The sequence below is a fragment of the Tribolium madens genome, unplaced genomic scaffold, assembly GCF_015345945.1.
Source record: "Tribolium madens isolate multiple individuals breed KSU strain unplaced genomic scaffold, Tmad_KSU_1.1 Scaffold_19;HRSCAF=116;Tcas5.2_LG9, whole genome shotgun sequence".
Taxonomy (NCBI): domain Eukaryota; kingdom Metazoa; phylum Arthropoda; class Insecta; order Coleoptera; family Tenebrionidae; genus Tribolium; species Tribolium madens.
In genome coordinates, this window is record NW_025400983.1 from 2,445,285 (window position 1) to 2,472,740 (window position 27,456).

General features: G+C 32.0%; 6 protein-coding genes across 12 annotated transcripts in view; 4 read left to right on the plus strand and 2 right to left on the minus strand.

Moving 5' to 3' along the window:
• LOC123012697 (diuretic hormone receptor-like) overlaps positions 1–6,548 on the plus strand; it is a 97,813-nt gene extending 91,265 nt beyond the window's left edge. For 4 of the 6 annotated variants that reach the window (XM_044410778.1, XM_044410795.1, XM_044410787.1 and 1 more), the window contains one exon: positions 6,280–6,548. In XM_044410778.1, coding sequence (XP_044266713.1) covers positions 6,280–6,448 — 169 coding nt within the window. In that variant the 3' untranslated portion in view covers positions 6,449–6,548. Of the gene's footprint in view, positions 1–856; positions 1,986–6,199 lie in introns of those variants that run through there. The other 2 variants (XM_044410820.1, XM_044410812.1) reach the window with 2 other exon arrangements.
• A 6,085-nt stretch (positions 6,549–12,633) lies between these two features.
• On the plus strand, positions 12,634–13,276 carry LOC123013136 (28S ribosomal protein S18c, mitochondrial). The gene is made up of 2 exons (XM_044411511.1): positions 12,634–12,789; positions 12,839–13,276. The coding sequence occupies exons 1-2, from the start codon at positions 12,708–12,710 to the stop codon at positions 13,201–13,203; spliced, it is 447 nt and encodes a 148-aa protein (XP_044267446.1). The 5' UTR covers positions 12,634–12,707; the 3' UTR covers positions 13,204–13,276.
• On the minus strand, positions 13,216–14,452 carry LOC123013128. 2 transcript variants are annotated; one of them, XM_044411488.1, is made up of 2 exons: positions 14,320–14,452; positions 13,216–14,267 (listed from the first exon to the last, which is right to left on the minus strand). In XM_044411488.1, exon 2 carries the CDS (start codon positions 14,257–14,259, stop codon positions 13,312–13,314), a length of 948 nt encoding a protein of 315 aa, XP_044267423.1. In that variant the 5' UTR covers positions 14,260–14,267; positions 14,320–14,452; the 3' UTR covers positions 13,216–13,311. The 2 variants fall into 2 exon arrangements, with proteins under 2 accessions (XP_044267423.1, XP_044267433.1); XM_044411498.1 differs by having other exon boundaries at positions 14,315–14,415.
• A 247-nt stretch (positions 14,453–14,699) lies between these two features.
• Positions 14,700–20,588, plus strand: LOC123015558 (Werner syndrome ATP-dependent helicase-like). Its single transcript, XM_044415342.1, has 11 exons — positions 14,700–14,918; positions 14,964–15,215; positions 15,262–15,605; positions 15,653–15,849; positions 15,892–16,165; positions 16,212–16,382; positions 18,030–18,274; positions 19,292–19,469; positions 19,518–19,756; positions 19,804–20,160; positions 20,204–20,588. The coding sequence occupies exons 1-11, from the start codon at positions 14,844–14,846 to the stop codon at positions 20,518–20,520; spliced, it is 2,649 nt and encodes an 882-aa protein (XP_044271277.1). The 5' UTR covers positions 14,700–14,843; the 3' UTR covers positions 20,521–20,588.
• Positions 20,589–20,598: 10 nt separating this feature from the next.
• On the plus strand, positions 20,599–22,110 carry LOC123015559 (magnesium transporter NIPA2). The gene is made up of 4 exons (XM_044415343.1): positions 20,599–20,687; positions 20,736–20,988; positions 21,033–21,175; positions 21,259–22,110. Exons 2-4 carry the CDS (start codon positions 20,766–20,768, stop codon positions 21,889–21,891), a joined length of 999 nt encoding a protein of 332 aa, XP_044271278.1. The 5' UTR covers positions 20,599–20,687; positions 20,736–20,765; the 3' UTR covers positions 21,892–22,110.
• A 2,045-nt stretch (positions 22,111–24,155) lies between these two features.
• The window catches only part of LOC123014198 (calcium-binding protein E63-1), a 5,587-nt gene continuing 2,286 nt past the window's right edge, over positions 24,156–27,456 (minus strand). Inside the window, exons 4-5 of the mRNA XM_044413166.1 lie at positions 24,791–25,054; positions 24,156–24,472 (exon numbers count right to left, since the gene is read on the minus strand). Of these exons, the coding sequence (XP_044269101.1) occupies positions 24,450–24,472; positions 24,791–25,054 (287 nt within the window). The 3' untranslated portion in view covers positions 24,156–24,449. The remainder of the gene's footprint in view (positions 24,473–24,790; positions 25,055–27,456) is intronic.

Below are 27,456 nucleotides of genomic sequence, written 5' to 3' on the forward strand. Positions count from 1 at the left end.
TTGGCTTTTTGTAAAGAAATTTTGCGAAATCCAAACACGATAAAAGACTTAAAAAAGCAAAAATAATAATTTGCTTTTGTGCTTTTTTGTTTTTTTTTTTTCTAGCAAAAAACTAAGATTTTTGTTCAAAAACGGACTTTCAAAAGGTAAAGTAACAGTAACACCATTTTTGACTACATTTTGTGTTTTTTCGAGTTATTTTTTGACAAAATTTGATTCAAAAACAAACTAAATCGTATAAAACAAACTCAATACCTTCAATTGAAATTAATTTTTAGAATTTTTAAGCATGTTTCAACAAAATCTTTGGTTCAAAAACGAACTAAATTGCGCGAAACAAGCCAAAACAATAGCCACCAATTTCGATCTAATTTGTTAAGGTTTTACCCAATTTTAGCAAAATTTTTCGAAAAACTTAATAATAATACAATTATTGTTGCATAATAGTTCCGTTTCTGGCCAAAATAATAAATTTTTTGACCAAATTTGGTGATTTTATGTAAAATACTAATTATGTAAAAAAACATGTAAAATTATTTCCTTAAATACTTTTAATTGGTAATTTTTTGATTTATTTATGAAAAAATTTTTCAAAATCATTGAGTTTCGGGCTAAAAAAACGTGCAAAATACTCAAAAAAATCAAAAAAAAATAGTGTCATCATTTTTGACCTAATTTAATGGCAGTTGTTAAACATTTGATTAAAAAAAATATTCAAAATTTTAAAATTTCCTAAAAAATCGAGTCAGAATTTTTTCAAAAAAATGGGCAAAAAGCGTTAGATATGGTGAAATTTCCCCACACCTGGCAACACTGTCTCAATTAATCCAAACTGCATGGGCATGTTGGTTGTCAGAAACACGGAATGGACGTTGGTAATGCCGGACGATGTCGATGCCGATGGAAAAGTCTCTTCTCCCGTCAACGGAAGCGTCCGTTAAGATCGTCCATCCCGAGGCGCTTTGCACGGAAATACAATTTAATAATAATAACGGGACGCTTCTTTGGAGTCCTTGCCGCTGGTCTAACGTGTGCTTTGGATGGGAGCCGGGATTGTGTTCAACTGTTTCATATTCTTTCAAATTGAATTGGATTGTGAAAAACGTTGCTTAAATGTTGATTTTTACATCGAGTTTTTGTGTTGGCGATTCGCGAGGGAGACGTCGGCGGGTCTCAGAGGAAACCAAAAATCTACGCAGGAAATAAGCATCGATTCATGACAAAATATGGAACATGTTGAATGCGTTTCAGTTTTTTTTCTATTTAAATTAACCTTAGGCCAAGCTAAACTATGTATTTATATTCCGGGGAGAGGGTCCAAAGGTCGGGGTTTGATTTATGGACGATTTTTAAACAATATTTATTTTAAACATCAACTGTTTAAATATTTATTCGAAATGATTGGTTTTCAAATAGCACGTAATTATGTTAGTGGGTGTCGTGTTTGCCAATAAAAAACAGCCAATATTTATTTTTAATCATTTATTAAAAAATAAATTCAGTCTTAAAAAACTTAAAAAAAATTGTCAGTGTTGGCGGTACACAACCTACATTTCTAAATAAATTATTTACGTGTGGGTTGCATAACATATCACAAAAACTGTCTCTTTTTCCAACTAAATATAAAATTATAACAAAGATAATATTATTTTTTTTTAAATAATGTACCTACATAAAATGCTGAAATTTTCGATGATAAACTAATTTAAGTATCAATAAATTATAAAAGTTTATCCAAAATCACATTTTTTTTAGTGTACTTAAAAATTTTATGTCGTTTCACATTATATTTTTTTAGCAAAAACACTCATTAGAGCTATACTAAAAAAATCCAAGCTTCTTAAAATTCTCTCCAAACAAATTTTGGCTATTTGTTTATTTTTGTCCTGAACTTTATACAGGGTGTGCCAGAACTCGCGCCCCAAAGAAAAATGCCATATCAGTAAGATACCAAAAACATGGAAAAAACGTTAAAAAAAATGTATCTATAAAAATTTCGAAGTTCAAATTTTGCATCTTGACTATTTATTTCTGTCGGAAAAATAATTTCCCAAGTTTTTTTGCCACACGCTATTAGAAGAGGAAACAAAAAGCTTTATAATAAATTGTAACTCCGTTTAATGTTATTTGTGGCTTTTATTGGGAAAATTTTGGTAACTTTACTAAATAATTATAAAAAAAAAACATATACAAGATCATCAGTCTCATTAAATAAATATAAAAAATGTCAAATGTCAAAAAACAATTGTCAAAATTTTTTGACAGCTAGAAATTTTTATCCGGGGTGCGAGTTCTAACACCCTGTATAATTATTATTATTGTAATGTAAAAAAAAACGAAAATTAAAACCAAAAATTATTTGGTTCTTTATAGAATGTTAAAAAAATTGTTATACTTTTCTTGAGAGTAACAATATAAAGTTTCTTAATTTCAAAATATTATTTCTTTGTGTCTGTTATTTTTTAGTATATTTCTCAAATAAAATTTGAAAATAATATTCTGATTCAATTCGAGCCTCCAATAGGAGTTTTTTTTATTTATTTCTAGAGCGTTCTGTATATAAGAAAATATACACTATAAAGTTACATTCACATTTTCTTTTAACATTAAATAATTATTTTATTTAATCTCAACCTTAGGTCGTAGGAAAAAAAAATACATAAAACTCATTTTTATCTATTTACGTTTTTTCGTAGATTTTAGATATTTTCTTGCAAACTTTTAATCTAAAATTAAAAAATCAACACTGAAATAATAAATCTTTACCGGCTTCAGTCCAAAAATTGTAAGATATATTATAGTTATCAGTAACAGTGCATTGACAACTTATTTTTTAAAAGTATTTAAAAAAAAATTGTCTGTTCACCAACTTGTAAGCAATAAAAACTTTATATGTATTTATCTGCAAACGTCACAAAAGTGACCACTTTTATAACTAAACGTCACAAGTAAAAGTTTTGCCTTTTAGCCATGGTGTAAAATTTTAAGCGTTTTTACTTTTACCATGACAACGTTGTTTCTTTTCTGTCTTTTTTACTGTATCCGCAATTTCTGGAGAGGTTAGTAGTTGCCCTACTCACTGCACTAGTTAAATTAATAAACACTTTCAAAAATCTCAACACAAATTCCGATATTGACGCGTGATGTTTGTTCATAAGTATTGTTATGATTTTATTACCTACTTGCAAAGCATTTTGTTCATTTACTTGCTAATTATAGTGTTGCTCTTTACTCTTTAACTGAATACGTTTGCAGATAAAATAAAACGATCAGCTTCGCCACATATCACTTTTACTCCTAATAATCTACTATTTATGTGAAAAAACAAAAATTAAAAACAAAAAAAACGTTTAGTTTTCTTTTTAAAAGTTAAAAAATTTTTAAGGAAAAAAAATGTTGTCTTTACGACAACAGTACAAAGTTCCTTACTTTCAGAACATTCTTTCCTTGTTCTTTTGTTATATTTTAGTATATTTCCAAAATGAAATTTGAAAACAACATTTTTGCACTTATTTCTGAAGCGTCTTATATACAGGCTGTCCCAACGGTCCGAAAAAGCTCTATAACTTGTTTACTTTAAGAGATATTGACTTTTTCTTTTTTTTAGATTATAGCTGCGTTTTTGATGCACATTTTAAAAATATTGCGGTTTATATACAGGATGTCCCAATATTAAAAAAACACTAAAGTTATGTTTTTTTAAATGGAATCTACTCAGTTTGATTTTATTTTTGGATTCTACGCTAAATTACAAATAACTTTTATAGAGGTTGTTTTCATTTATCTGTTATCAATTTTGATTTGTGGCGCTTTTTTACCAGAATTTTTGAAATGCAGGGGTCTGTCTAAAAATTCGTAACTTCTAAATACTTGCACACAACTTAAATTAAGTAACGCCGTTTGATTCCTGAATGTTTGCCGCATCTTTTAAGTGTTTACTCAACAACCTGCTCAGTGGCATGTGCCTACTGCGATTTTTTAAACATGACAAATTAAAAATGTCAAAAACTATTATTGTACCAATCAAAAGATCTTTTGACAAGCTTTCCATCAATATAGGGTTTGTATAGTCCAGTGTAAAATTCTAAGTTGCTATCCTAAATTAACTAAATTTCGAAAAACTTTTCTGTTTTGGACAATAAAAATCGAGTGGGCTTCTGTCATTGTTGCGATCTGTCAATTTTATTGGGAAGATTATAAGTCCCAAAATGAATTTTACTCGTCAAGAACTCATTAACATGGTATACAGTCTTGGTGAAGCGGATCATAATATTTTATTGGCTCAAAGAATCTACAAATAAAAATACCCAAATGCAAGACTGCCGCAAAGTGCTGCATTTAAAAAATTGTGTAAAAATGTGTATAAACTGAGACCAACAAACTGCGGAGGATATGAAACAAAAAATACGCGATACATTCCATTTAATAAATGCAGATATGCTAAGTCGTGTTAGACTATCTTCTAGACGAAGACTGCAAACTTGTATTGAAGAAAATGGTTATATTTTTGAGCATCTGTTATAAAGAAAATTGTAAAATAGCTTTAATGTTTTGTTTTTTTTTTATTTGTTATTGTTTTTATATTTTTCTACTAAATTGTGTTAATACTGAGTTTGCGATATTTTAGATTTTGCCTAATTTTCTCTGTAACTCAATTGTGGACAATATTCTACATTTTCTTGCAGCAAAGAATTTCTAATTCCATACTTTTGTTTATTTACTGTGCTAATTTTTTTTGTGCATAAGGCCCACTCGATTTTTATTGTTCGAAACAGAAAAGTTTATCGAAATTTAGTTAATTTAGGATAGAATTTTACACTAGACTAAAAAAACCTTATATTGATGGAAAGCTTGTCAAAAGATCTTTGGATTGGTGCAATAATAAATAGTAGGTGCTATTTGAAAAAAATGAGTTTTTGACATTTTTAATTAGTCATGTTTAAAAAATCGCAGTAGGCACATGCCACTGAGCAGGTTGTTGAGTAAACACTTAAAAGATGCGGCAAACCTTCAGGAATCAAACGGCGTTACTTACTTTAACTTGTGTGCAAGCATTTAGAAGTTACGAATTTTTAGACAGACCCCTGAATTTCAAAAATTCTGGCAAAAAAGCGCCACAAATCAAAATTGATAACAGATAAATGAAAACAACCTCTATAAAAGTTATTTGTAATTTAGCGTAGAATCCAAAAATAAAATCAAACTGAGTAGATTCCATTTAAAAAAATATAACTTTAGTGTTTTTTTTTTAATATTGGGACAACCTTATATAAACCGCAATATTTTTAAAATGTGCATCAAAAACGCAGCTATAATCTAAAAAAAAGAAAAAGTCAATAACTCTTAAAATAAACAAGTTATAGAGCTTTTTCGGACCGTTGGGACAGCCTGTATGAGAAAATACACACTATAGTATACACCCACATTTTATTAGTATTTAATAATTATATTATTTATTAATAATTTTTATACTTAATTTCTATGTCCACCACTGTTTCAGTCATTTTATTGTAGAAATAAGCTAAAAAAAATTACATAAAACACACTGTTCACCTGTTTATTACTTTTTTTTAATTTCTTATTTTCTTTACAAACTTTGTTTTCTTTTTGATCACGTTTAAAGAAACAACATTTGAATAATGAATTTTTACTATCTCGCCTAAAAATTGTGAGATTTGTTATAGTGAACTGTCACTAATAATGCATTGACAACTTATTTTTTAAAAGTATTTAAAAATAAAATTGGATGTGGACCAATGAACAAAAATTAAAAAACAGTTTCAGTTCTTTAGAAATTTTTGACGTAAAAGTAAACAAGATAATTGAGTTTAAGATAATTTTTTTACTCTTTGATGTTGCAAACATAACGTTCCCCTTAAATTATTAATTATTTCAATTTTTTGACCAGAAAATGAACACTGTTTATTTCGCTCTAAGACTTGAAGATGAATATTTAACATCTCCGTCATGAGCTCGTTGAATCAATAATTAAATTCCAAGTTTCCTAGTCTCTAATGTACACAAGCTAACAATGGTGAAAAAAAAATCCCCCTCGACCCTTGCCCCCCGGCCCACATTCCTATTAATGTACCTGTATTATCATCATTGTCGCATTTAATAAACTTTTAATTTGTCATAATTGGTTTTATTTCTGCATGCCTCTCTCCCTTCTCCGACCCCGAATAATTCTCGTTTTTAGGTAAAAATGCATGGCATGTCCGGACGCAACGTTTCTTTAAATGAGCACCTTTGCATGGCGTGTATTGATTTGGCCCCCAGACTGTACAGTCAGCCGACGTACCATAAACGGGAGTCGTGCACGTCGGAGGTGACCACCACGACGCTGGTCACCGTCAACGGGGGCACGAGGCCCTCCTCGAACGGCAGCGCGCAGAGCAGGAGCCCCTTCTTGCAGCCGCCGAGGCCCAGCTATGGGGGCAACGTCTAGAGACCTGTGTCTGGATTTGTGTGATGGTGATTTTCATAAACTTGATGTGAACAGGGTCGTGTAGCACTTTTATTCAAATATTAAATATTTTTGTTCGGTGCGATTGTAGTTTTATTTCGGAGGCGAGATTTGCATATTCAGATGGATTATACATACCAGGTGAATAAAAAGTATGGAACCAATCGTTTTTTTCGTAAACTAAGCACTTTACGAAAAAGATAATTAGTGTAGCGTCAAGTACAATTAAAATGTGACCATTTATCAAGAATAACATTTTTCGTAATTTCTTTTAGTTTTCGAGTTCTGGAAAAAATTTTTTTTTTAAATGGCAACCCACCATACTAACTGCACTAGTTAAATTAATAAAAATTTATATTATAGTTATCAGTAACAGTGCATTGACGACTTATTTTTTAAAAGTATTTAAAAAGAAATTGTCTGTTGACCAACTTGTAAGCAATAAAAACTTTATATGTATTTATCTGCAAACGTCACAAAAGTGACCACTTTTATAACTAAACGTCACAAGTAAGAGTTTTGCCTTTTAGCCATGGTGTAAAATTTTAAGCGTTTTTACTTTTACCATGACAACGTTGTTTCTTTTCTGTCTTTTTTACTGCTTCTGCAATTTCTGGAGAGGTTAGTAGTTGCCCTACTAACTGCACTAGTTAAATTAATAAACACTTTCAAAAATCTCAACACAAATTCTGATATTGACGCGTGTTGTTTGTTCATGAGTGTTGTTATGATTTTATTACTTGCAAAGCATTTTGTTCATTTATTTGCTAATTATAATGTTGCTTTTTACTCTTTAATTGAATACGTTTGCGGATAAAATAAAACGATCAGCTTCGCCACATAATTTTTGTGGATTTTATTTGCAAATTTTTATACCTTTACTAAATAATTATAAAAAAAAACGTATACAACAAATTTTGCCAGATAGAATTTTTTAAAGATTTGTTTGATGTTCTTGGTATGTTATTTCACTTGAAATTTTTCTTTGAAGCGCAAGTTCTGACACACCCTGTATTATATTGGGATAAGTTGCAATCACATATTCTACATCAAAAAAATAACATTAATAAAAAAAAAATTAAAATGTTTTTGCGTGCTCATGCGCACGCCACTGGTAAGAGTAAAAATAAAGTAATTTCAGAAAATAAGCGCGTTCAATAGCTCACAAGGTCTGTAAAATTTTATTAAAATAACTAAAGTGGTTTCAGAGGCACTAATAGATTTTATTTTTTATTATAGAACTTTAACACCCTGTATATCCCTAACAAAGTTTTATAAAAATATTATTTGTTTGAGAAATTATTGTTATTTTTCGATGTAGAATACTTGCTTGCAATTTTTTGCAATTTTAAGAAAACACCCTGTATATTGAATTTCTGGTCAAAGTCGACTATGACTTAATTAATAATTAGTTAAACCCGCATTTTACGTAATCCTTAAAGCCCAAAGAAGCATCAAAAAGTGTCGTTTAGTTTGACCTAAAAATTTTCAATTCCTATATTTTTTCAAAATTATGTAAAAAATCAAAAACTTGATGTGAACAGGGTCGTTGTAGCACTTTTATTCAAATATTAAATATTTTTGTTCGGTGCGATTGTAGTTTTATTTCGGAGGCGAGATTTGCATATTCATCGGATTCTACGTCGTTTATTATGCACATTTTTAATATTTATTCTAATTTTAACATTCAAGCGAGCAAGGGCCAAGGCTCATTAAATCAAAAAAAAAACACACTAAATCAATATCAAAGCACTATTTTTACTAATAAATGGATTATCGTAGTTGGCGATAGATTAAATGTGATTTATTATGTCAATATAAACAATTTACAATGTCAATAATAATACTGACAAATTTTTCAACTTTGTTTTTCCAGAGGCATCCATCATTTATCTGTTTCAAACTATTTCAAAAAATATAATTATACAGGGTGCGCCAGAACTCGTGCCCCAGAAAAAAATGCCATGTTAGGTAAGATACCAGGAATATGGAAAAAATGTTAAAAAAATTCTATCTACAAAAATTTCGAAGTTATGAAAGCTCAAATTTTGCACTTTGACTCTATTTATTTCTGTTGAAAAAATAATGTTCCAGGTTTATTAGACGAGGAAACAAGGAAGCTGTATCCTAAATTGTAACTATATTTAACGTTTTTTGTGGATTTTATTGGCATTTTTTTATACCTTTACTAAATAATTATAAAAAAACCTATACAAGAATTTTTTGACAGAATTTTTTAAACATTTTTTTGATGTTCTTGGTATTTTATTTCACTTGAAAATTTTTTTTGGAGCGCAAATTCTGACACACCTATATTATATTACGATAAGTTGCAATCACATATTGTACATAAAAAAAATAACATTAATAAAAGAATAAAAAATTAAAAATTAAAATGTTCTTACGTGCTCATGCGCACGCCACTGGTAAGAGTAAAAATAAAGTAATTGCCAGAAAATAAGCGCTTTCAATAGCTCACAAGGTCTGTAAAATTTTATTAAAATAACTAAAGTGGTTTCGAAGGAACTAATAGATTTTAATTTTTATTATAGAACTTTAACACCCTGTATATCCCTAACAAAGCTTTATAGGAATATTATTTATTTATTTATTTAAAAATTTTAAGTTTATTTTTCGATGTAGAATACGTGGTTGCAATTTTTCGCAATTTTAAGAAAACACCCTGTATATTAAATTTCTGGTCAAAGTTGACTATAACTTAATTAATAATTAGTTAAACCCGCGTTTCATGCATTTTACGTAATCCTTAAAGCCCAAAGAAGGATCAAAAAGTGTCGTTTAGTTTGACTTAAAAATTTTCAATTCCTATATTTTTTCAAAATTATGTAAAAATCAAAATCTCTCAAAAATTGCCAAATTTTGCGATTTTATGTTTAGAAAACCATGTTTTTGGGTTCCGCTAAAGTACGAAAAACAAAATGTGCAGTTCTTTCGATTTTTCAAAATTAAAAAAAAATCGCACAAAATCTATAAAAAACGATTTTAGTTTTGGATTTTCTGATTTTTTTTGCTCAACTTCTTGTAAAGTAGAAAATTAAAATTTCTCTACATTATTCATAATTGATCTAAAGTTCAAAGTCACAGACCACTTTGATCAGAAATTTAATCAAATGTATGATACGTTACGTTGTTAATAGCTATACCAAATGTGTAGAAAGTAATACCAACAAAAATTATATATAACTTTTGAAAAAATTTAAAAAATAAAATTAGACGTTACTGTTAATATTTATAAACTTTATCCACGTCTAGTTAACTATGATAACTAAAAATAAGTTTATTTCACTTAATTAAAAAAACATTTTGACTCTTTAGAATTCAAAAGTACAAAAAACTAAATTGCTTCGACCAAAGTAGACAAAAACTTATTATACAGGGTGCCCAAAAAAGAGTGCACCAACTCAGTAATATGTTGTTGAGAAGGATGCAGATTACCAAAAAAAATATTTAAAAAATTCTTGAGATATACACTTATTTTTTTTTTTTTCAGATTATTTGCTCAAGTTTTAAATTTTACTTTAAGTAATCGTTTTATATTATTTCAATATCTAGCAGTATTTAAGTTTTTAAAAAAATATTTATTTAACAAAAAAATACCGTTTGCTGATGTGACAACACTGTGTATTAATTTTAGCTGTCGTTGTGGTAACAATGATTATTTCCTGGGAAACCGTTACTGATGTTTCAAGAATAATTAATTTTTACTGTTGATCAATTAGACAACGTTGTCACATTCAGTTTTTTAACACGTTTTTTATTAATAACTTTACTAGATATACTTAATTGTTTAATTATTTTTATCTTTATACCTGATGAACAAAAAGTATAAAACCAAACGTTTTTTTAAACCACTTATTTTTTGAAAGAACTAGATAATAATGTAAAGTACTATAAAAATGTGACGTTTTGCAAAAATCAAATTTTTTGATTGTCACTGTTGACAAAAATATCTGGTTCAAAAAAAGTAGAGCGACATAGAAAAATTCACATGTATAGAAATTCCATAGGTGACTAGATGAAAATCATTTTAAAACACGTTGTATAAGTTGTTATTTTGAAAAGAAAAATGGAAAATTCAAAAACAAAATATTTTTTTTTAATTTTGAAGACAAATGACTAAAAAGCTCAACACTTTTTGTTTACCCTGTATGTGAGCATTTCTCTCCCAACTTTCACTGAATTAGTGCATAGCTTTTTGAGTGCCCTGTATTTGATAATCTTAAATAATTAAATTTTTTTAAATAATAATCTACAAAAAACTGAGTCACCATTGTGTCCCCCCTCCACCAATGAGGTGGCGACATTAGAAAAATAATTAAAAAAAGAAAAATGCGTTAGGTGGCTTTGGGTCAATGAAAAAAGACAAAATACGTAATAAATAAAAAAAGTATAATTCCGTCTTTTTCTATCACTTAGTGTCAATGAACTTTAAAAACTCAAATTATTAAAATCACAGAACTTTGTAGTTTTTCACTTACAATCGTTATATTTTTCACTGAAAATGATACGGAAAAATTGATTTAAAAGCGATTTGACTAAATCGTAGTAGGTGCTTTTAAAAAAAATCAAAATAAGACTTACCACGGCATTCGAGAAACCAAAAATCCGTCAAACACTCGAAACAACAGTAGTAAAAAATCGATTTAATCACACTTTTGTAACAACACAAACACTTTAAGTTTCTTGAATAAAAAATTCGATTTAACCACATTTTTTGTAACAACAAACTACAAAGTGGTTATAAATGATTTTCATCTAGCCAGCTGTGAATTTTCCATGTAAAATAAAAAATGCCGCTTTACGAAAATAGGGGTAAATACTTGTTTTAACTCAAAATTAAAAAATCGCCGTTTACTAAGCGTTAAACTTGTTTTCTTTCAAAGTATACATTATTATCAATTATTATTGGAAAATAGTTGAAACAATAAAAGTTTAATTAACAACAATTTATTATTAATTAATAAGTGACACTAATGACAGAACTAGAGCTTTCAAAAAAGTAGAGCGGCACAAATAAAGTTACATGCAAAAAGATTTCAAAGCTGGCTAGATGAAAATCATTTATAACCACTCTGTACTAACTACACCACCTTGATTTAATCGTGTGCCAATTAGTACCAACCCCACAATTAAAAAATCACCAAAATAATAGTAATTTTGGGTGAAAAACCCACTTTATTGCAAAACTTTCCCAATAAACTTATAAATTTTGGCCAAATCGAATCGAATAATAAATTTATCGTCCCCCATTATCCCGGCGCATCCACCGAGAAACTTGAAAGTTAGTCACAAGACATGATACCGTCGACCTTTCCCATCAATACTTGTATCAAGTAAAAACCCAAATTCAACAACAACAAGGGCCTCCACCCCTCATTACCATAATTAAATTATTCATGAATTTTTTCAAAACGTCTCAAGTCTTGCTATAAATCCGTTAGCTGAATTAGGGGCGAATAAATGACCATTGTATTAATTAATCGAGGAGTTTGAAGAGTGCCGGAGGCTATAAGCCGCCAAGTTTGGATTTATGATCCTAATTTGAGCCACAAATTATTGTTGAGAACAAGCACAAAGCCGTGTTTACAAGCTTGATTTATAGCCGGATAATATTTTAATCGAGAGCGAGTTTAAATAAATTGAGAGAGAAGGGGGCTATTGAACGGAAAACTCGTCATTGATGCGTAATTGGATGTTAATCCAGAGGGATCGTGACAGGTCGTGACCGAGTTGGTAATTAAGTTATTATAACTAAATTGCAACGGTTTAGTTAAACTTTATTTCACAAAAAATTAATTAAACAGACGCAATAAAATTTTCATGGAATGCTAAATTAAACTCTCTATTAGAATATTTGCTACAGCCCATAAACTCGCGTTTTATGAGCAAAACACTGAAATTAATTGAATTGCGCGCCATGAGTGTGCAATTGACCGAAACTTTGCAACACAAAAGACGCAATTTATTTTTTATAAAACATAAAACGCATCAAACAACGTGTTAGGGACACAAATATGCTATCAGACTATTTTACAATGTGCTTTTTAATTTAAAATTATTAATTTTTGACGTACCAAATGCGCCATAAGTCGCATATGACCGAAATTTGGTAACAAAAACGTCTCAACTATTTATTAGTTTATTTTTGGTATAATACCAGACTATAAGACATTACATTGGGGACACAAACACCACTTTATAGTTTGTTTTGTGCGTAAAAATGCACTTTCGGCCCGGGACACTTTCCCTCGCAGTCCACCTAACCTCAAACATGCTTCGTCAATTCCTGCGCCCAAATCCAGGTTTGTCGCTTTGTTTCACCCAAATTTCGTAAACAGTGTCTTATTTTAGTGATTTTGCGTCCTGTGGTGCGCAATGTGCCCCAAATTCGGGCCGAGTCGACCACCGATGAGCCCCTTTTCGACATGGAAAACCCCTTCGAGAAGGAGAAGCAGCAGTGTCTCCTCTGCCGCCACAAAATCACCCCCGATTACAAAAACGTGAGACTGTTGTCCCAATTCCAGTCCCCCTACACGGGGCGCGTCTACGGGAAGCACATCACCGGTCTCTGCGAAACCCAACAGAAATTGGTGGAGGCCGAGATAGTTAAGGCCCAGAGCGCCGGCCTCATGGCCACGTATTTGAAAGAACCGTGTTTTCTCAAAGACCCGAAGTTGTTCGATGCTGATAACCCCATCAGGCCCCACAGGTTTTAATTAGCTAAGAAATGTAGGTAACAATTTATTGAAACTAAATCAATTAAATAAATTCTTTTTCCCTTAAACTAAATCACAATTTTCTCAATTAAATAAATGCCTTTTCACTTAGACTAAATCACCGTCCTCTGACAAAGTGATCAAAGTCGGCGGTATGTTTAAATTTTGCAACAGTGTTGCCATGTCTGTGACCCCATAGGGCTGCAATTGGGGCACAAGGTCATTCAAGGCCGAGACACACCCTGATTTCCACAACGCTGTCAATTCTTTCAGTTCCGTGACCTTGTGTTTGTTTCTGAAATTTTCAGCTCGTTTCAGGTCCTCCACAAGTCGTTCTTTTTCTCGCACAATTTTTTCCAACTTTTGGACCTCCTCTTCAGTCACTGTTGTTTCTACAGGAATCAAGTCAATTGAAGATTCCCCAAAGGTTGTTTTTTTCAGTGACAATGAACGTTTCAGTTTTTTACGGTCTCTGTTTTTGATTGGGAATGATTCAAGCATCGCGTTGGTTACGTCGTTCATTGCGGTTGTCTTTTGTGGGGGCTCCTCATTCACAGGTGCAACAAAATCATCACTTTGGGGACGGTTCTTCTCCGCTTTTTCTGATGTGTTGCTATTTTGTGAGGAGTTTTTACAAATCTTGTCTTTTATTGCGGTTTTTGGACTCGGGGGATCAATTTTGGGACAATCTTCCTTTTTCTTGATTTTTTTTGAAACTTGTGGTTCAGTTTCGTCTTTTTCTGAACCAAGATCGCGGGGTTTTGGGGTCGTGTCAAGGTTGCTAGAAATGCTTGCTTCCTTATTCTCCACCCCAGACCCCCCTCGAGAGTCACTTTCTGTTTTTGAGTGCTTAGAATCAGAATCGGAGAAAATGCTGCTACTTTGTGGATTTTTCCGCTTTCTAGATAACCCCATTTGTCGGTATGGGGCTAGAAGGTGTCTATCAGCGGAAAAAATATCGCTACTTGGAGGTTTCCGTTTTCTTGATAGCCCCATTTGACGGTACGGTGTCAGGTGTTTGCTTTTAGAAGAATTTAGTGGAGGCGTCTTGGACATTTTCTAACCTACAAAAACACATTATGCAAAAAGTAACCAATACCACGGGGCACACATTACAAAATAAGTCAACTCCCAACACTGATAATTATATTGTGAAAACAATCACAAATATTGAACAAAACTGAAAATCACAACTTTTTATTTACTTTTTTGTTTATTGACACTTGTTAATGACAGGATGGGGTTTTAGGGACTTTCGTTTTTGTCACATATTGCAAATTGATTTAATTTGCAGTGAAAAATACATTACTGCGGGCACAACTCAAAACTGATAAAATCGCAAATACTGACAATAATTCAAAACCCAATAAACCGATAAAATAAATTAAAATTAAAATTTGTTATTAAATCTAGGGATTTTAGTTTTATTTCAATTTGAGTTTTAAAATTATTAATAATAATAATGATGTGTTATTTTACCCCTTTTGCGGCCCAAAAATGAGTTCGAGTTTGGCAAAACCGACAAAATCCCAAGCCACAAATAAATTTAATATTTCTTAATTGTTAATCTAGGGTTTTTAGTTTTACCCCCATTTGTGTTGTAATCGGTGTTTTATTTTCTCCCTTTTCCGGCCAAAAAAATGGATTTCGAGTTCGATGATATCGACAGTGGGGCCCTCGACGACCTTTTGGAGAAGATAAGCAACACGTCACCGGTGTGTAATCATCGCGTGATAGCCCCCATTCACTGTGTTTTTTAGACGCGCAAGAAACCTGAGCCCGGCCCTGAACACCTCACAATTTTGACGAAATGTTTCGGGCACAAGACTTTCCGACCAATGCAATGGGAGATAATTTCGGCTATTATTGATAAAAGGGATGTTTGTGCCATTATGAGCACTGGATATGGCAAGTCTTTGTGTTTCCAATACCCAGCGACGTTCCTCAAGGGGGTCACACTTGTAGTCTCACCGTTGATAGCCCTAATGCAAGACCAAGTCCTCGCTTTGACTGTAATCCTCCAATTTTTTTGATAATTTCAAAAAGACAAGTTTTTAGGTTGCAAACATCCCGGCATGTCTTTTAGGGACTGCACAAAACGAGCAAAGGAAAGTCATCGAGGAAATATTCCAAAACAAGTACAACATCATCTACCTCACCCCTGAGTTCTGTTCAGGCGAAATGGGGGGCGAGCTTTTGATGAAAATGTCACAAGAACTCGAAATTGTCTTGATTGCGATCGACGAGGCCCATTGTATCAGCTCCTGGGGGCACGACTTCAGGGCCCAGTACCGTAATTTGGGGCTCTTGCGTCAGACTTTCCCCCAGCTGCCGATAATCGCCGTGACGGCGACTGCAACCCCCCGAGTGCGCGACGACATCATCACAAGTCTCAACTTGCGGTAATTGGGGTTATCATAATTGACAAGACTTGAAATTGGGGTTGTAGGGACCCCCTTGTTGTTTGCTCGGGTTTTGACCGGCCAAATCTCTACTTCGAAGTGCACGAAAAAGGGGGCTGTGGCGTTTTTAGAGACTTGACAAGGGCCATGGTGTGTGAAAATGGCCAATGGAGGTTCTCAGGCCCCACGATTATTTATTGCATCACTCGTAAACAAACCGAAGATGTTTGCGAAGTGTTAAAAAGTGAGTTGAATACTTGAATTTTTCTATTTTTTTTTCTGTAAGATTCTGGTGTTAGTTGTCGGGTGTATCACGCCGGTTTGTCACAGAAGACCCGTCAGGGGGCCCATGAGGACTTCGTGCGTGACAAAGTCGACGTGATTGTGGCCACGATTGCCTTCGGGATGGGCATAGACAAGCCCGATATACGAAATGTGGTCCATTATGGGGCCTCGTCGAGTCTTGAGAGTTACTACCAGGAAGTAGGCCGTGCTGGACGTGACGGACTTCCGGCCCGATGTGTCACGATTTACAGTTCCGGTGATTTTCAAATCCTCCGGTAACCACGCCCAAATCCGGGGGAAAATAATTCCGGGTTTTTGTAGGAACATAAAGGAGTTTAGTGGGGGTAATAGTCGACATGAAACCGCTTTGAAAAAAATTGAGGAGTATTTCACTACTCGCATGTGTAGGCGGCGCTTTATTTTGGAGTTTTTTGACGATAGAGTGGGGGAAGATAAGCCAAGACGGAATTGTTGCGACGTGTGTACGAAAAAGTAAGTGGGCGGGGTCTACAAGCTTCAAGGGGCGGGGCTTAGAAACAATTTAATTGTCACTAATTTGGAAAAACTTTATGAAACGGAGAGAGTATGGGGCGGGGCTTACAAGCCTGAGTGATAACTTAAGGGAGCGGGGCATAGAAATAACTAAATTAGTGATAATTGAGATTTGAAATGTAATTGTGATTAATTTGGGAAAAATTGTACGTTGAGGGACCGTTAACTTGGAAAAAATTTGTATAACTAATTCCAATAATTCCAGAATAATTCCAGTAATTCTATTGTTCTGAGATTAGTTCCTATACATAATTCCAAATTATTCCTGTATTTTCCATAATTCCAACTTAATTTTCGTAATTTCAAACTAATTCCGATAGTTCTAAGAAATTCAAAAGATATTATCTCCGATACTTTCGAAAAGAATGGAGTGATTCCAGTAATTTACAAATAATTTAAGTAATTCCAAACAATCAAAAAGATAATTTTAATAATTCCAAATAATTCCTAACAATTGCGATTAGATTTCAAAAATTTGGACTAACTCCAATTCACGGCTCCTCGTTTCAGACTTTGACGAGAAAATAAGAGGGCGGGGCTTAAAAACAATTAGAAAAACTGAGATTTGAGATAAATTTCAGTCTATGACAACGGGAAAGTAAGGGGGCGGAGTTTACGTGGGCGTAGCTTAGTGATAACTAAGATTTGAGATAAATTCGAAATCATGACACAGGAGATAGTAAGGGGCGGGGCTTACAAGCCTGAGTGATAACTTAGAAGCAACTAGTGATAATTGACATTTGAAATATTATTTTGATTGATTTGGGAAAAAATAGTACATTTGGGGCCGTTAACTTGGAAAAAATTTGCACAACTAATTCCAAAAAATTCCACCGAAATTCCAATAATTCAAAAAAAAAAAAAAAAATTCAGTAACTCCAATAATCCATCGTAATTTAATTGTTTTGAGATTAATTTCTATACAGTTGGAGACAAAATACTTTGGTCGTCACTTTTCTGACACTTTAATATAATTCAACCTTTAACGTTAAAATAATTGACAATTTCAAATTAATGACAGCTATTATATTTTCCTATCAAAAATATGTACATAGAACTTGACAGTAACTAAAAATAAGGTTAACAGTCCTAAAGCATGCTTTACCATTTAATGTCACTCAAGTGAAGTATTTTGTCTCCAACTGTACATAATTCCAAAATAATTCCTGTAATTCCAAACTAATTCCGATAGAAGATAGAAGTTCAACGTAATTTTTAAAAGACATTATCTCCGATAATTTCAAAAAGAATGGAGTAATTCCAGAAAAATTCTAGTAATTCACTAATAATTCAAGTAATTCAAAACAATTAAAAAGATAATTTTAATCATTCCAAATAATTCTAAGCAATTTCAATTAAATTACAAAAATTTGTACTAATTCCAGAGTTCACGGCTCCTCGTTTCAGACTTTGACACACGAGAAAGTAAGAAGGCGTGGCTTAGAAACAATTAGAAAAACTGAGATTTGAGATAAGTTTGTGATTAATTTGGGAAAAATTTTAGTCTGTGACAACAAGAAAGTAAGGGGGCGGAGTTTAAGTGGGCGTAGCTTAGATAAATTGTGATTAATTCGAGAAAAATTTCAGACTTTATGACACACGCACCGACCAGGAGAAATACGAAGGGGTGGACGATCAAGGCTGTTATGATTTTACATCAGATGCGAAAAAATTCCTCAAAACTGTCTCAATTTTCAGCGGAAAATTGGGTTTAACCACTTATATTCTTTTTTTGAGGGGTTCCCAATCGGCAAAATTGAGCGAAAGTAAAAGGAAACACCCATTGCATGGGTGTGGAAAGGAGCAGTCGGAGGAGTGGTGGAAATGCATAGGTAAAGTCTGTCCCGAATTGCTGGGAACGTCGGGTTAACAGCGACAAAATTTGTTTGTTGCTAAGTAACGCCATAGCAACGCCATGGCAACGTCGTTGATGTTTTGCCGTTACCTAGCAACGAATTTTTTAAGTCAGTTTTCAGCGCACACTTTACTTCCACTTTTAATTGATAATTTTCTTTAAAATTGAACGAACAACTAAAAAATTTTTATTTAATAAAAAAAAAACAAAACATACCTACAGGGGGTGGCATTAAAAATTTGTTTTTTCCCTGTGTATGTGAAATTTTTTACATGCACATTTTTTATTACATCAAAAAGGTTTTTTTATGTACTTTTATTTACAACCAACTTCTCATTATTTTAAAAATTGCAAACTTAATAAATTATCTCGAAAACCTGAATTAATTGAAAATTTTCTTTAAATTAAACGAAAATAAAGTGTTTATTTATTTAAAAAAACAATTGTGGTAACATATCCGTCCCCGATTACTGTGAAAGTCAGGTTAACATTGCCAAAGTTTCCCCGTTGCTAGGCAACGCCACAACAAAACCATAGCAACGTCGTAACAACGCTCTAGAATGATTTTGATATTTTTTCGTTACCTAGCAACGGTTTTTTTTAAGTCAGTTTTCAGCGCACGCTTGACTCGACTTTTAATTGATAATTTTCATTAAATTTGAACAAACAACTGAAAAATGTTTATTTTGTTTATTTAAAAAAATACAGGGGGTGACATTAAAAACTTGTCTATTTCTCTGTGCATCTGATTTTTTTAGATTGTTTCTATTTTTATTTACAATTTCATAATAATAATTTTTTTTTGTTACCTCAGAAAAATATTTTTTTTTCAGTTTACTTTTATTTATAGCCGTGTTTTTGTACAAATGCATCGTCATGTTGTTGTCTCGGTTATTTATAAAACTCCTTGTTTTATAATAAATCTGCATAATATCGCATCTATTTATAAATAAGATTTACAAGTGCCAAATATTTGATCTTGAGACAATTTCAGCGAAAATTCTCACAACGGGGGGCTATCTGGACCAAAGAACGGAAAAGTCAAAAGGGTACACCTATCAGTCCTTATCACTAACAAACAAAGGACACTCGATGATAACCGGAAATGAGAAATTAGTAATTCCGCCACCGTCAACAGTTCTCAAATTACTGAAACCAAAACCGACTAAAAAGTTAGTGAAAATATCGATTGCATTTGTGTGACTTTTGTAAAATTCCAGAGCGGTTTGGTTAACCACTAGTCCGGTTGATGTCCCCTCGACCAGCAAACAACCGGAAAATCCGGAAACGCAGGAGGAAATCGACGCCCGGATGTCGCTATACCGGAAACTGCTCGATCAGAGGACCGACATTGCCGCGAAACTGGATTGCATGCCCTATATGGTGGCCTCCAATGCGGCCCTAATGCAAATGTCAAAATTCAAACCGAAAACAATCGCCGATTTGACACTCCTAAACCGTGCGATTTGTCGGTTTTTCTTGCAAATTTCTGATTGGTTGTTTCAGTTGATGGCTTCCCGGAGGCGAAAATCGCCAAATTTGGGGCCGCTTTCTTGGGTGTGATCTCGGGGAATGTGGGGGCGGAGCCCGAGTGTCGGAGACAAAAAATTAGGGAGATTCTAGCCCGGAACCCCTTACCCGACGTGAGCATGACTCTGACTGCCGAAGTCTCGTGTAATATGCTCCAGTCGGGGCTCACTGTGGGCGAAATCGCGGCGAAAAGGGGGGTCACTGTGGGGACAATTGTCTCGCATTTGATTTCAGGCATCAAGTTCGGGTTTCCGGTGAAAATGAGCGAGTTGGGGGTCAGTGAAGAGCAGCGCGATGTGGTGATCAACATCTATCGGGGGTGTGTCAAGACAGGTAATAAATAAAAAGTGAGGGCCCCCTTTAACGCGAAGTTTAGGTTTCACCACTGTTAGGTTATCGGAAATGAAGGAGAAGTGCCCCCCGGAGTACACATTCGACCAAATAAAGACAGTTTTGGCGTATTTGCAAGTTAGGTGCCATTTAGCCTCCCTCAAAGTTGAGTATGAGGAGTTTGAGGACTTTAAATTCAGTGATGTTGATTTGAGTGAGGAGCCGCCTTTAAAACGAGAAAAGAGAGACTTTGACGTAATTCTTGATTCGCCCCCGAGGAACTCCGCCTCTGAGCCTAAAATCGAGGCAAAGAAGTCGAAAAAAGTGCTCCCGCCGTGGCTCGTGGCCAAAAAACTGTCTTAAAGTCTCACTAGAGTTAAGCGTTAATCAATTTTTGTATTTTGTTATAAAATAAAATATTTTTGCTATTACATAACCTCACTTTCCCTGATGACGTCACAGTTCACAAATGACTCGCCACAAAAAAAACCGATAAAATTCACAATAAATTGATTGCGCATCGTTTACAGGTGACTCATCAGTGATAACATTATCACAATTCAGTGTTTTTCCAACAGGTTCACAATCACCTGACTCTAACCTCAAAAATGGAATCGTCAACAAAACCCTGGTCTGGGGGCGACAAAAACGGCAACTTGTCGTTTTTCAGTGGTTTGGGGCTAGCAGTGCTATCGTCGGTGTTCATCGGCTCGAGTTTTATCATAAAAAAAGTGTCTCTGTTGAGGTTAAGTCGCAAGGGGGCTTTGCGGGCCGGAGCCGGGGGGTTCGGCTACTTGAGGGACTGGATGTGGTGGTTGGGGTTCCTAACAAGTGAGTATTGCGGTTTTGTCAACTGTGGCTAATTGGGGCTCCAGTGGGGATAGGCGAATTGGCGAATTTCGCGGCTTATACGGTGGCGCCGGCGTCGCTTGTGACACCTCTGGGGGCCCTCAGTGTGCTAGTTTCAGCCGTCCTAGCCTCCAAATTCCTCAAAGAGACTCTAAACACCCTCGGAAAGGTATAGTGAATGACAGTCGTAGTTTAGTCCCTAGATTAGCCTTAGGGATTTATTTAAGTGAAGTTGGTATTACGATTTTCTAGTTGGGCTGTCTTTTGTGCATCTTGGGCTCGGTCGTGTTGATAATCCACTCCCCGAAGGAACAAGAAGTGGCCTCAGTGGCAGATTTGGTCTCGAAGCTCCACAACACATATTTCCTCAATTATGTGATAATTGTAGTGTTAGTAACAATAATTATAATTTTTTACGTGGGGCCCAGGTACGGCTCCCGTCATGTTATGGTGTACATAACCCTTTGTTCGTCAATCGGGAGCTTGACAGTCATGGCGTGCAAAGGCCTAGGGCTCTCAATCGGCGAAATTGTCTCAAATCCCAGCGACTTGAGCTACTGGGCCGCCTGTCTGTTTTTCCTAACTGTAGCTGTTTGTATTTTCGTTCAAATGAATTATTTAAACAAAGCTTTGGATTTATTCAACACTAGTGTTGTCACCCCTGTGTATTATGTCATGTTTACTAGTTTAGTGATTGTGGCTTCTGCGATTTTGTTCAACGAGTGGGGTAATATGCGTCTTGAGGATATTCTAGGGAGTATTTGTGGGTTTTTGACTGTGATTGTTGCCATTTTTATGCTTCAAGGGTACAGGAAAGACAACTGTCAGAAGCAGAGTTTGTTGAGAAATGGAAAAAGTGAATATACCGGCGTTTTTTATACTTAGGTTCAAAATGTATCTACCTCAAATGTGCTGTGAATTGTTTTATTTGCCATAAATAATTTATTTATTATGTTTACATGGACGGTTTGCGACTTGGTTTAGGGATATTTAGTTTTTGACAACCGTAGCCAAGTCGCAAACCGAAAGATAACTTTATTAGGTGCACTGTAACCCACTTTATACACTAGGAAACAACTCTTTTGTAATAAACGTGACAGTAGAAATAAATGTGTTTTTATTTATTTGAAAACAGACACTTCGTGAAAGAATTTTAATTAAATAATAGCAAAAAAATAACAAAAAATCTAGCTTCCATAATTCTGGTATTTGAAATATTGAAAGAAAGAAAACTTAATATAATTAATTTTTGCCCATTTGTAGAAAAAATCTGTTTAAAAAACAGAATAAGAATAAAATGTAAAAAATTCGAAACTTGTAACGTGGTTTTAAAGATTTATAAATTTTGATATTAGTCAATATGATCGTATCTGCGACTTGGTTTAGGGATATTTAGGTTTTGACAACATTAGCCAAGTCGCAAACCAAAAGTTAACTTCATAATGGTGCACTGTAAAAGCTTGTTATCTAATAGAAATAAACTCAGTATTTTGAATTAAAAATTAAATAATTACTAAAAATTGCAAAATCACGACAAGGAATTGAAGAAAAATTAATAACAAAGACAAAAAATCGACTAAAAATAATTGCAAAATTAAAAAAAGATTATTTAAAAAACTCTTGTGCTTCTTAACATTAATAAAATATTTGAAACGGACGATAAAATCTTTCAGTTTTGGTACAGAATAGGGAAAAAATCATTGAGAAACAGAGTAAAATAACAAATAACAAAAAATCATTGAGAAATTGGTGTAAAGTTATTTTTTTTTCAATTTTGGTAATTAAAAATTTTTAGAAAAATGGTTACAGGGAAATCGAAATTGATTATTTTTTAAAATATCTTTAGAAAAACAAATAAGGGTTTAAATTTTCAGGAAAGAGCAATAATCTGCAATAATCAAGTGTACTGCGAGTTCTTTTATGTGTTAAAATAATTTGTTTATTGTTAATATTGTGTTTAGGTATAGATGATAGTGTTCGCCATTTGGTTTAGGGATATTTAGGTTTTGACAACTTTAGCCAAGTCGCAAACCAAAAGATAAGTTCATATAATTAGGATTATTGTAACCGATTTTTATCTAGTGGGAAAAAAACTTTTTGTAATAAATCCGTCAATAAGTAGTTTTATTTTGAAATAAAATTTAAATTAAAAAAAAATTAATAAAAGATTATTACGAAAAATTCCTTAAAAGTTGGGTTAATGTTGTTATTCTAGAAATTTTTCAAAATTCTAACAATCTTATAAAAAATGTCAAATTCAAAACATTTCAAAAATTTTAAATAACTGAATTATAAAACAACTTATTGTAAAAAAGTGTTAAAGTGTGAGTAAAAAGTGTTTGAAATGCTGATTTACTTATTTGATTTTATTTACCAACTTAAGTTTGTTACAAAATTTAAGAGAATATTATGAGAAACTATCAAAAGTGGTCTAAAAGTATTCAAAGAAAAAAAAAGGGAGAAAAAAAATAAAGAAAAAATATTTTTTTTGTGTGTTTAGGTTTAGATGATCGTGTTCGCCATTTGGTTTAGGGATATTTAGGTTTTGACAACTTTAGCCAAGTCGCAAACCAAAAAATAACTTCGGTTCACTGTAACCGATTTTTATCTAGTGGGAAAAAACTTTTTTCTAATACATTTCTAATAAACATGATTCAGTTTTATTTTAAAATAAAATTTAAATTAAAAAAAATTAATTTAATAATTAGTAAATGAAAATAGCAGATTACGAAAAATTGCTTAAAAATTGGATTAATGTTTAAACGACTACAAGGGTTCGTGGAAATTGAAGAAAATTAATAATAAAAAAATACTAAAAATCGAATAAAAATAATTGCATAATAAAAAAAACTAAACGAAAAACTCCTATTTTTTCTGCTGGACTAGTAAAATGGGCCTCAAAGTTATTAAAATATTTGAAACGGCGGTTAAGATCTTTCAGTTTTGTTGTGAAATAGAAAAAAATCATAACAAAAATGTAACAAAAATCACACCCCAATTGAAATTGAAAAATTTTAGAAAAAGAGAAAACTGTTTTTAGAACATCTACAGAAAAAAATTAAAAAAGCACTGAAATATGAACAAAAGAATAAAATGCACTAAAAAACGGTTACGAAACGTTTCCAGGAAAGGGCAATAATTAACTCCAGTTTGCTTGAATTGTTTTATTTGCAATAAATTCAACAAATTTTATTTATTATATTTACACAACTGTTTGTTTTTGAAACAAATTTGAAATTTGTTATGATTTTGGTAACAAAAAAAATTCATTTGCATAGTTACACTGTAACTGATTTTTATCCTAAAAGTACGCACCATAATAAAGAGATTTGGGAAACTTCATTATCATTCTACTAAAGTCAATTTAATCCTCAGGGCAAACACTGACGTCACATAATACATCCGAATTTTATTTTAGAAGTCACAAATACGTTTTTACTCTTCTAAGATAACAGTTTTGCAAATTCTGAAACATTCAATTATTTAGGGTGTGCCAGAAATCGCGCCCCAGAGAAAAATTTCAGGTAAGATAATATACCAGAAACAGGAAAAAATTCTGTCAAAAATTTTGAGAATTATTTTTTGACATTTGATATTTTTATGTCTATTTTTTGTTTTTTTTTTTTTTTGTAATTATTTAGTAAAGGTACAAAAATTTTGCCAATAAAAGCCACAAATAACGTTTTTTCATGTTCCTGGTATTTTACCTATCTTACTTGTTTCTCTAGGGCGCGAGTTCTGGCGCACCCTGTATTTAAAATTTACGAGGGATGAAAATAATTACCTTCGTAATTTATTTTCCCATCTTTATCGGTATCTGCCATATTAATAAACTCAGTCAATTGGCTCTCAGTAACCGGCTCTCCAATCTTGTCCATCGCCAACCTCAATTCATCCCGAGTTATATAACCATTATTGTCTAAGTCGAAGACTCTGAAGGCTTCCATGAGCTCCTTCGCCCCGTCGTCCTCACTTTTTGCCTCGGGTCTCAACTCTTGAATGTGTTTAATCCACGTGAGAAACTCGTTTTCGTCAATCACTTCAACTCCTGTTGAAAAAAAAAATCCCAAAACGAATCAATTATTATCGAAATTTGATTTTTTTTATTGATTTAAATTCACTACAGGGTGACTCAACAAGGAAGTTTGCTCTCAAACGGAGACGTAAAGTGAATCATCTTGTTTATCAGAATTTTAATCAAGTACTGGATGACTCTTCAGTGATTGTCTGTATATAAAAAAAATAATTTTATTGTAGGTATTATGATTTATTTGTGATTTCTTTCAATAATTTCCTTAAAAAATATTACTTTTTTATATTTTATTCTCTAGGTTAGAAAAAATTTTGATTCAAATTTTTTAACCGAATTTTACAAAAAAATAGTACTTAACAGGATGAGGAATTTCTTAATTGAAACAATAAAATAACAATATAAAAAAACGTGAAATATTTATTTTAAGAGTATTTTCAGCCTGTGGTTTAAAGATTCAGCTTTTGAAATTCCTGACATTGTTTAAAATAATTTTCAGGAAATTTGAAAAACTGAGTTTTATGTAAGAAAATATTTCAACAAGTGAGATAATCGTTTTATGGTCTTGTTTGTTTCGTTGAATGCTATAAAAACATGGTTTGGATTTGCATTTCTGTTGCAACTTTGCCAAGTTGTTTTAATTTTTTTGCAAAATTTTGAAAAAACAAGATTTTCGCAATTAACAATTTTTAAACCTTGTATTTTTCTATTTTTCAGTTTTGTACTTATGAATGTGTTGTTATTCTAGAAATTTTTCAAAATTCTAACATTAAAAAAAAATGTCAAGTTCAAAACATTTTAACATTTTTGAATACATGAATTATAAAACAACTCGTAAAAATGTGGTAAAATGTGACTAAAAAGCGTTTGAAATGCTGATTTTCTTATTTGACTTTATTTATTGACTTAATTTTGTTACAAAATTTAAGAGAATATTATAAAAAGTGGGCTAAAAAATATTTAAAGAAAAAAAAATAGCATAAATATAACTGAAAAACGTTAAAACGTACTTTTTTACTCAAAAACTCGCTTATTATTTCTAACACATTAAGGATTATTTAGCCAAAAAAAAAAGTTAAATAGCATATATTTTAAACGTAGGTCAAAAATTTGCAAATGAAAAAAATGTCAAGAAATAGCAAAACAAATAGCAAAAAAATGGAGACTTATGATAAAAATTACTAGGCAAATAGTGTAAAATTGTTTGTCATTGTTGATTTTGGTGAATAATTAAAAAAAACAAAAAAAGTTAAATAGCTGGAAATTTTTTTAAACCCAAAAACTCGCTGATTTTTTGAAATGACAAGCATTTTGCACGGAAACCTAGGTAAAATCGTTGAATATTGACTTAAAAAATATAAAATATTTGAAACGGAAATAAAAACTTTTATTTAAAAACATTTGAAAATATTAACAGAAATTAAAATTATAAAACAATAAATTATAAAACAACCTGTAAAAAGTGGTATAATGTGACTAAAAATCGTTTGAAACACATTAAGGATTATTTCGCCGAAAAAATAACGAGAGAAAATTGTTTTAAATGTAAATTAAAGAGTATATATTTTAAACGTAGATCAAAAAATGTTACGAAATAGCAAAACAAATAGCAAAAAAGTTGTTTGTTATTGTTGATTGTTGAGAAAATAAGAAAAAATTAAATACTTGGAATTTTTTTTTAACTCAACAATTGTCTAATTTTTTTGAAATGACAACTACCATTATGTATGGAAAACTAGGTAAAATCGTTAAAAATTGACTAAAAAGATACAAAATATTTCAGTTCAAAACATTAAAAAATTAACATTAAAAATATAATTGTCTAATTATAAAACAACTTGTAAAAAGTGGTCTAATGTGACTAAAAATTGTTTGAAACGCTGATTCACTTATTTGATTTCATTTTTTGATACAAAATCTAAGAAAATATCATGAGAAACTTTATAAAAAGTGGGACAAAAAAATATTGAAAGAAAAAAAAACATGCAAAATTTTGTAAAAAAGACCAATAATAGAATAAAAATAATTGAAAAAATTTATAAATTGTCTTTCCTACTTAAAAACCCGCTTATTATTTTTAACACATTAGGGATTTAGTCAACAAAATAAGTGTTATTTTAAATTTGGTAAATATGTAATTAAAAAAAAATAATTCAAACCCAAAAACTCGTTGCTTTTTCTGAAATAACACTCGTTTTGCACGGAAAACTATGTAAAATTCTTGAAAATTGACTAAAAAGTTTTAAAATATCTGAAACGGAACGGAAGTCAAAAACTTAATTTTTTTGAAAAATTGTTTCAACACAAGATGAACTACAACAAAACAATCATTGGGAAGGTAATTTGAATTTTTGTAAAATTTTTAGTACAATAATAGAATTTGCACGTTGGTAAACAGGACTTTGCTCTATCATTTGATA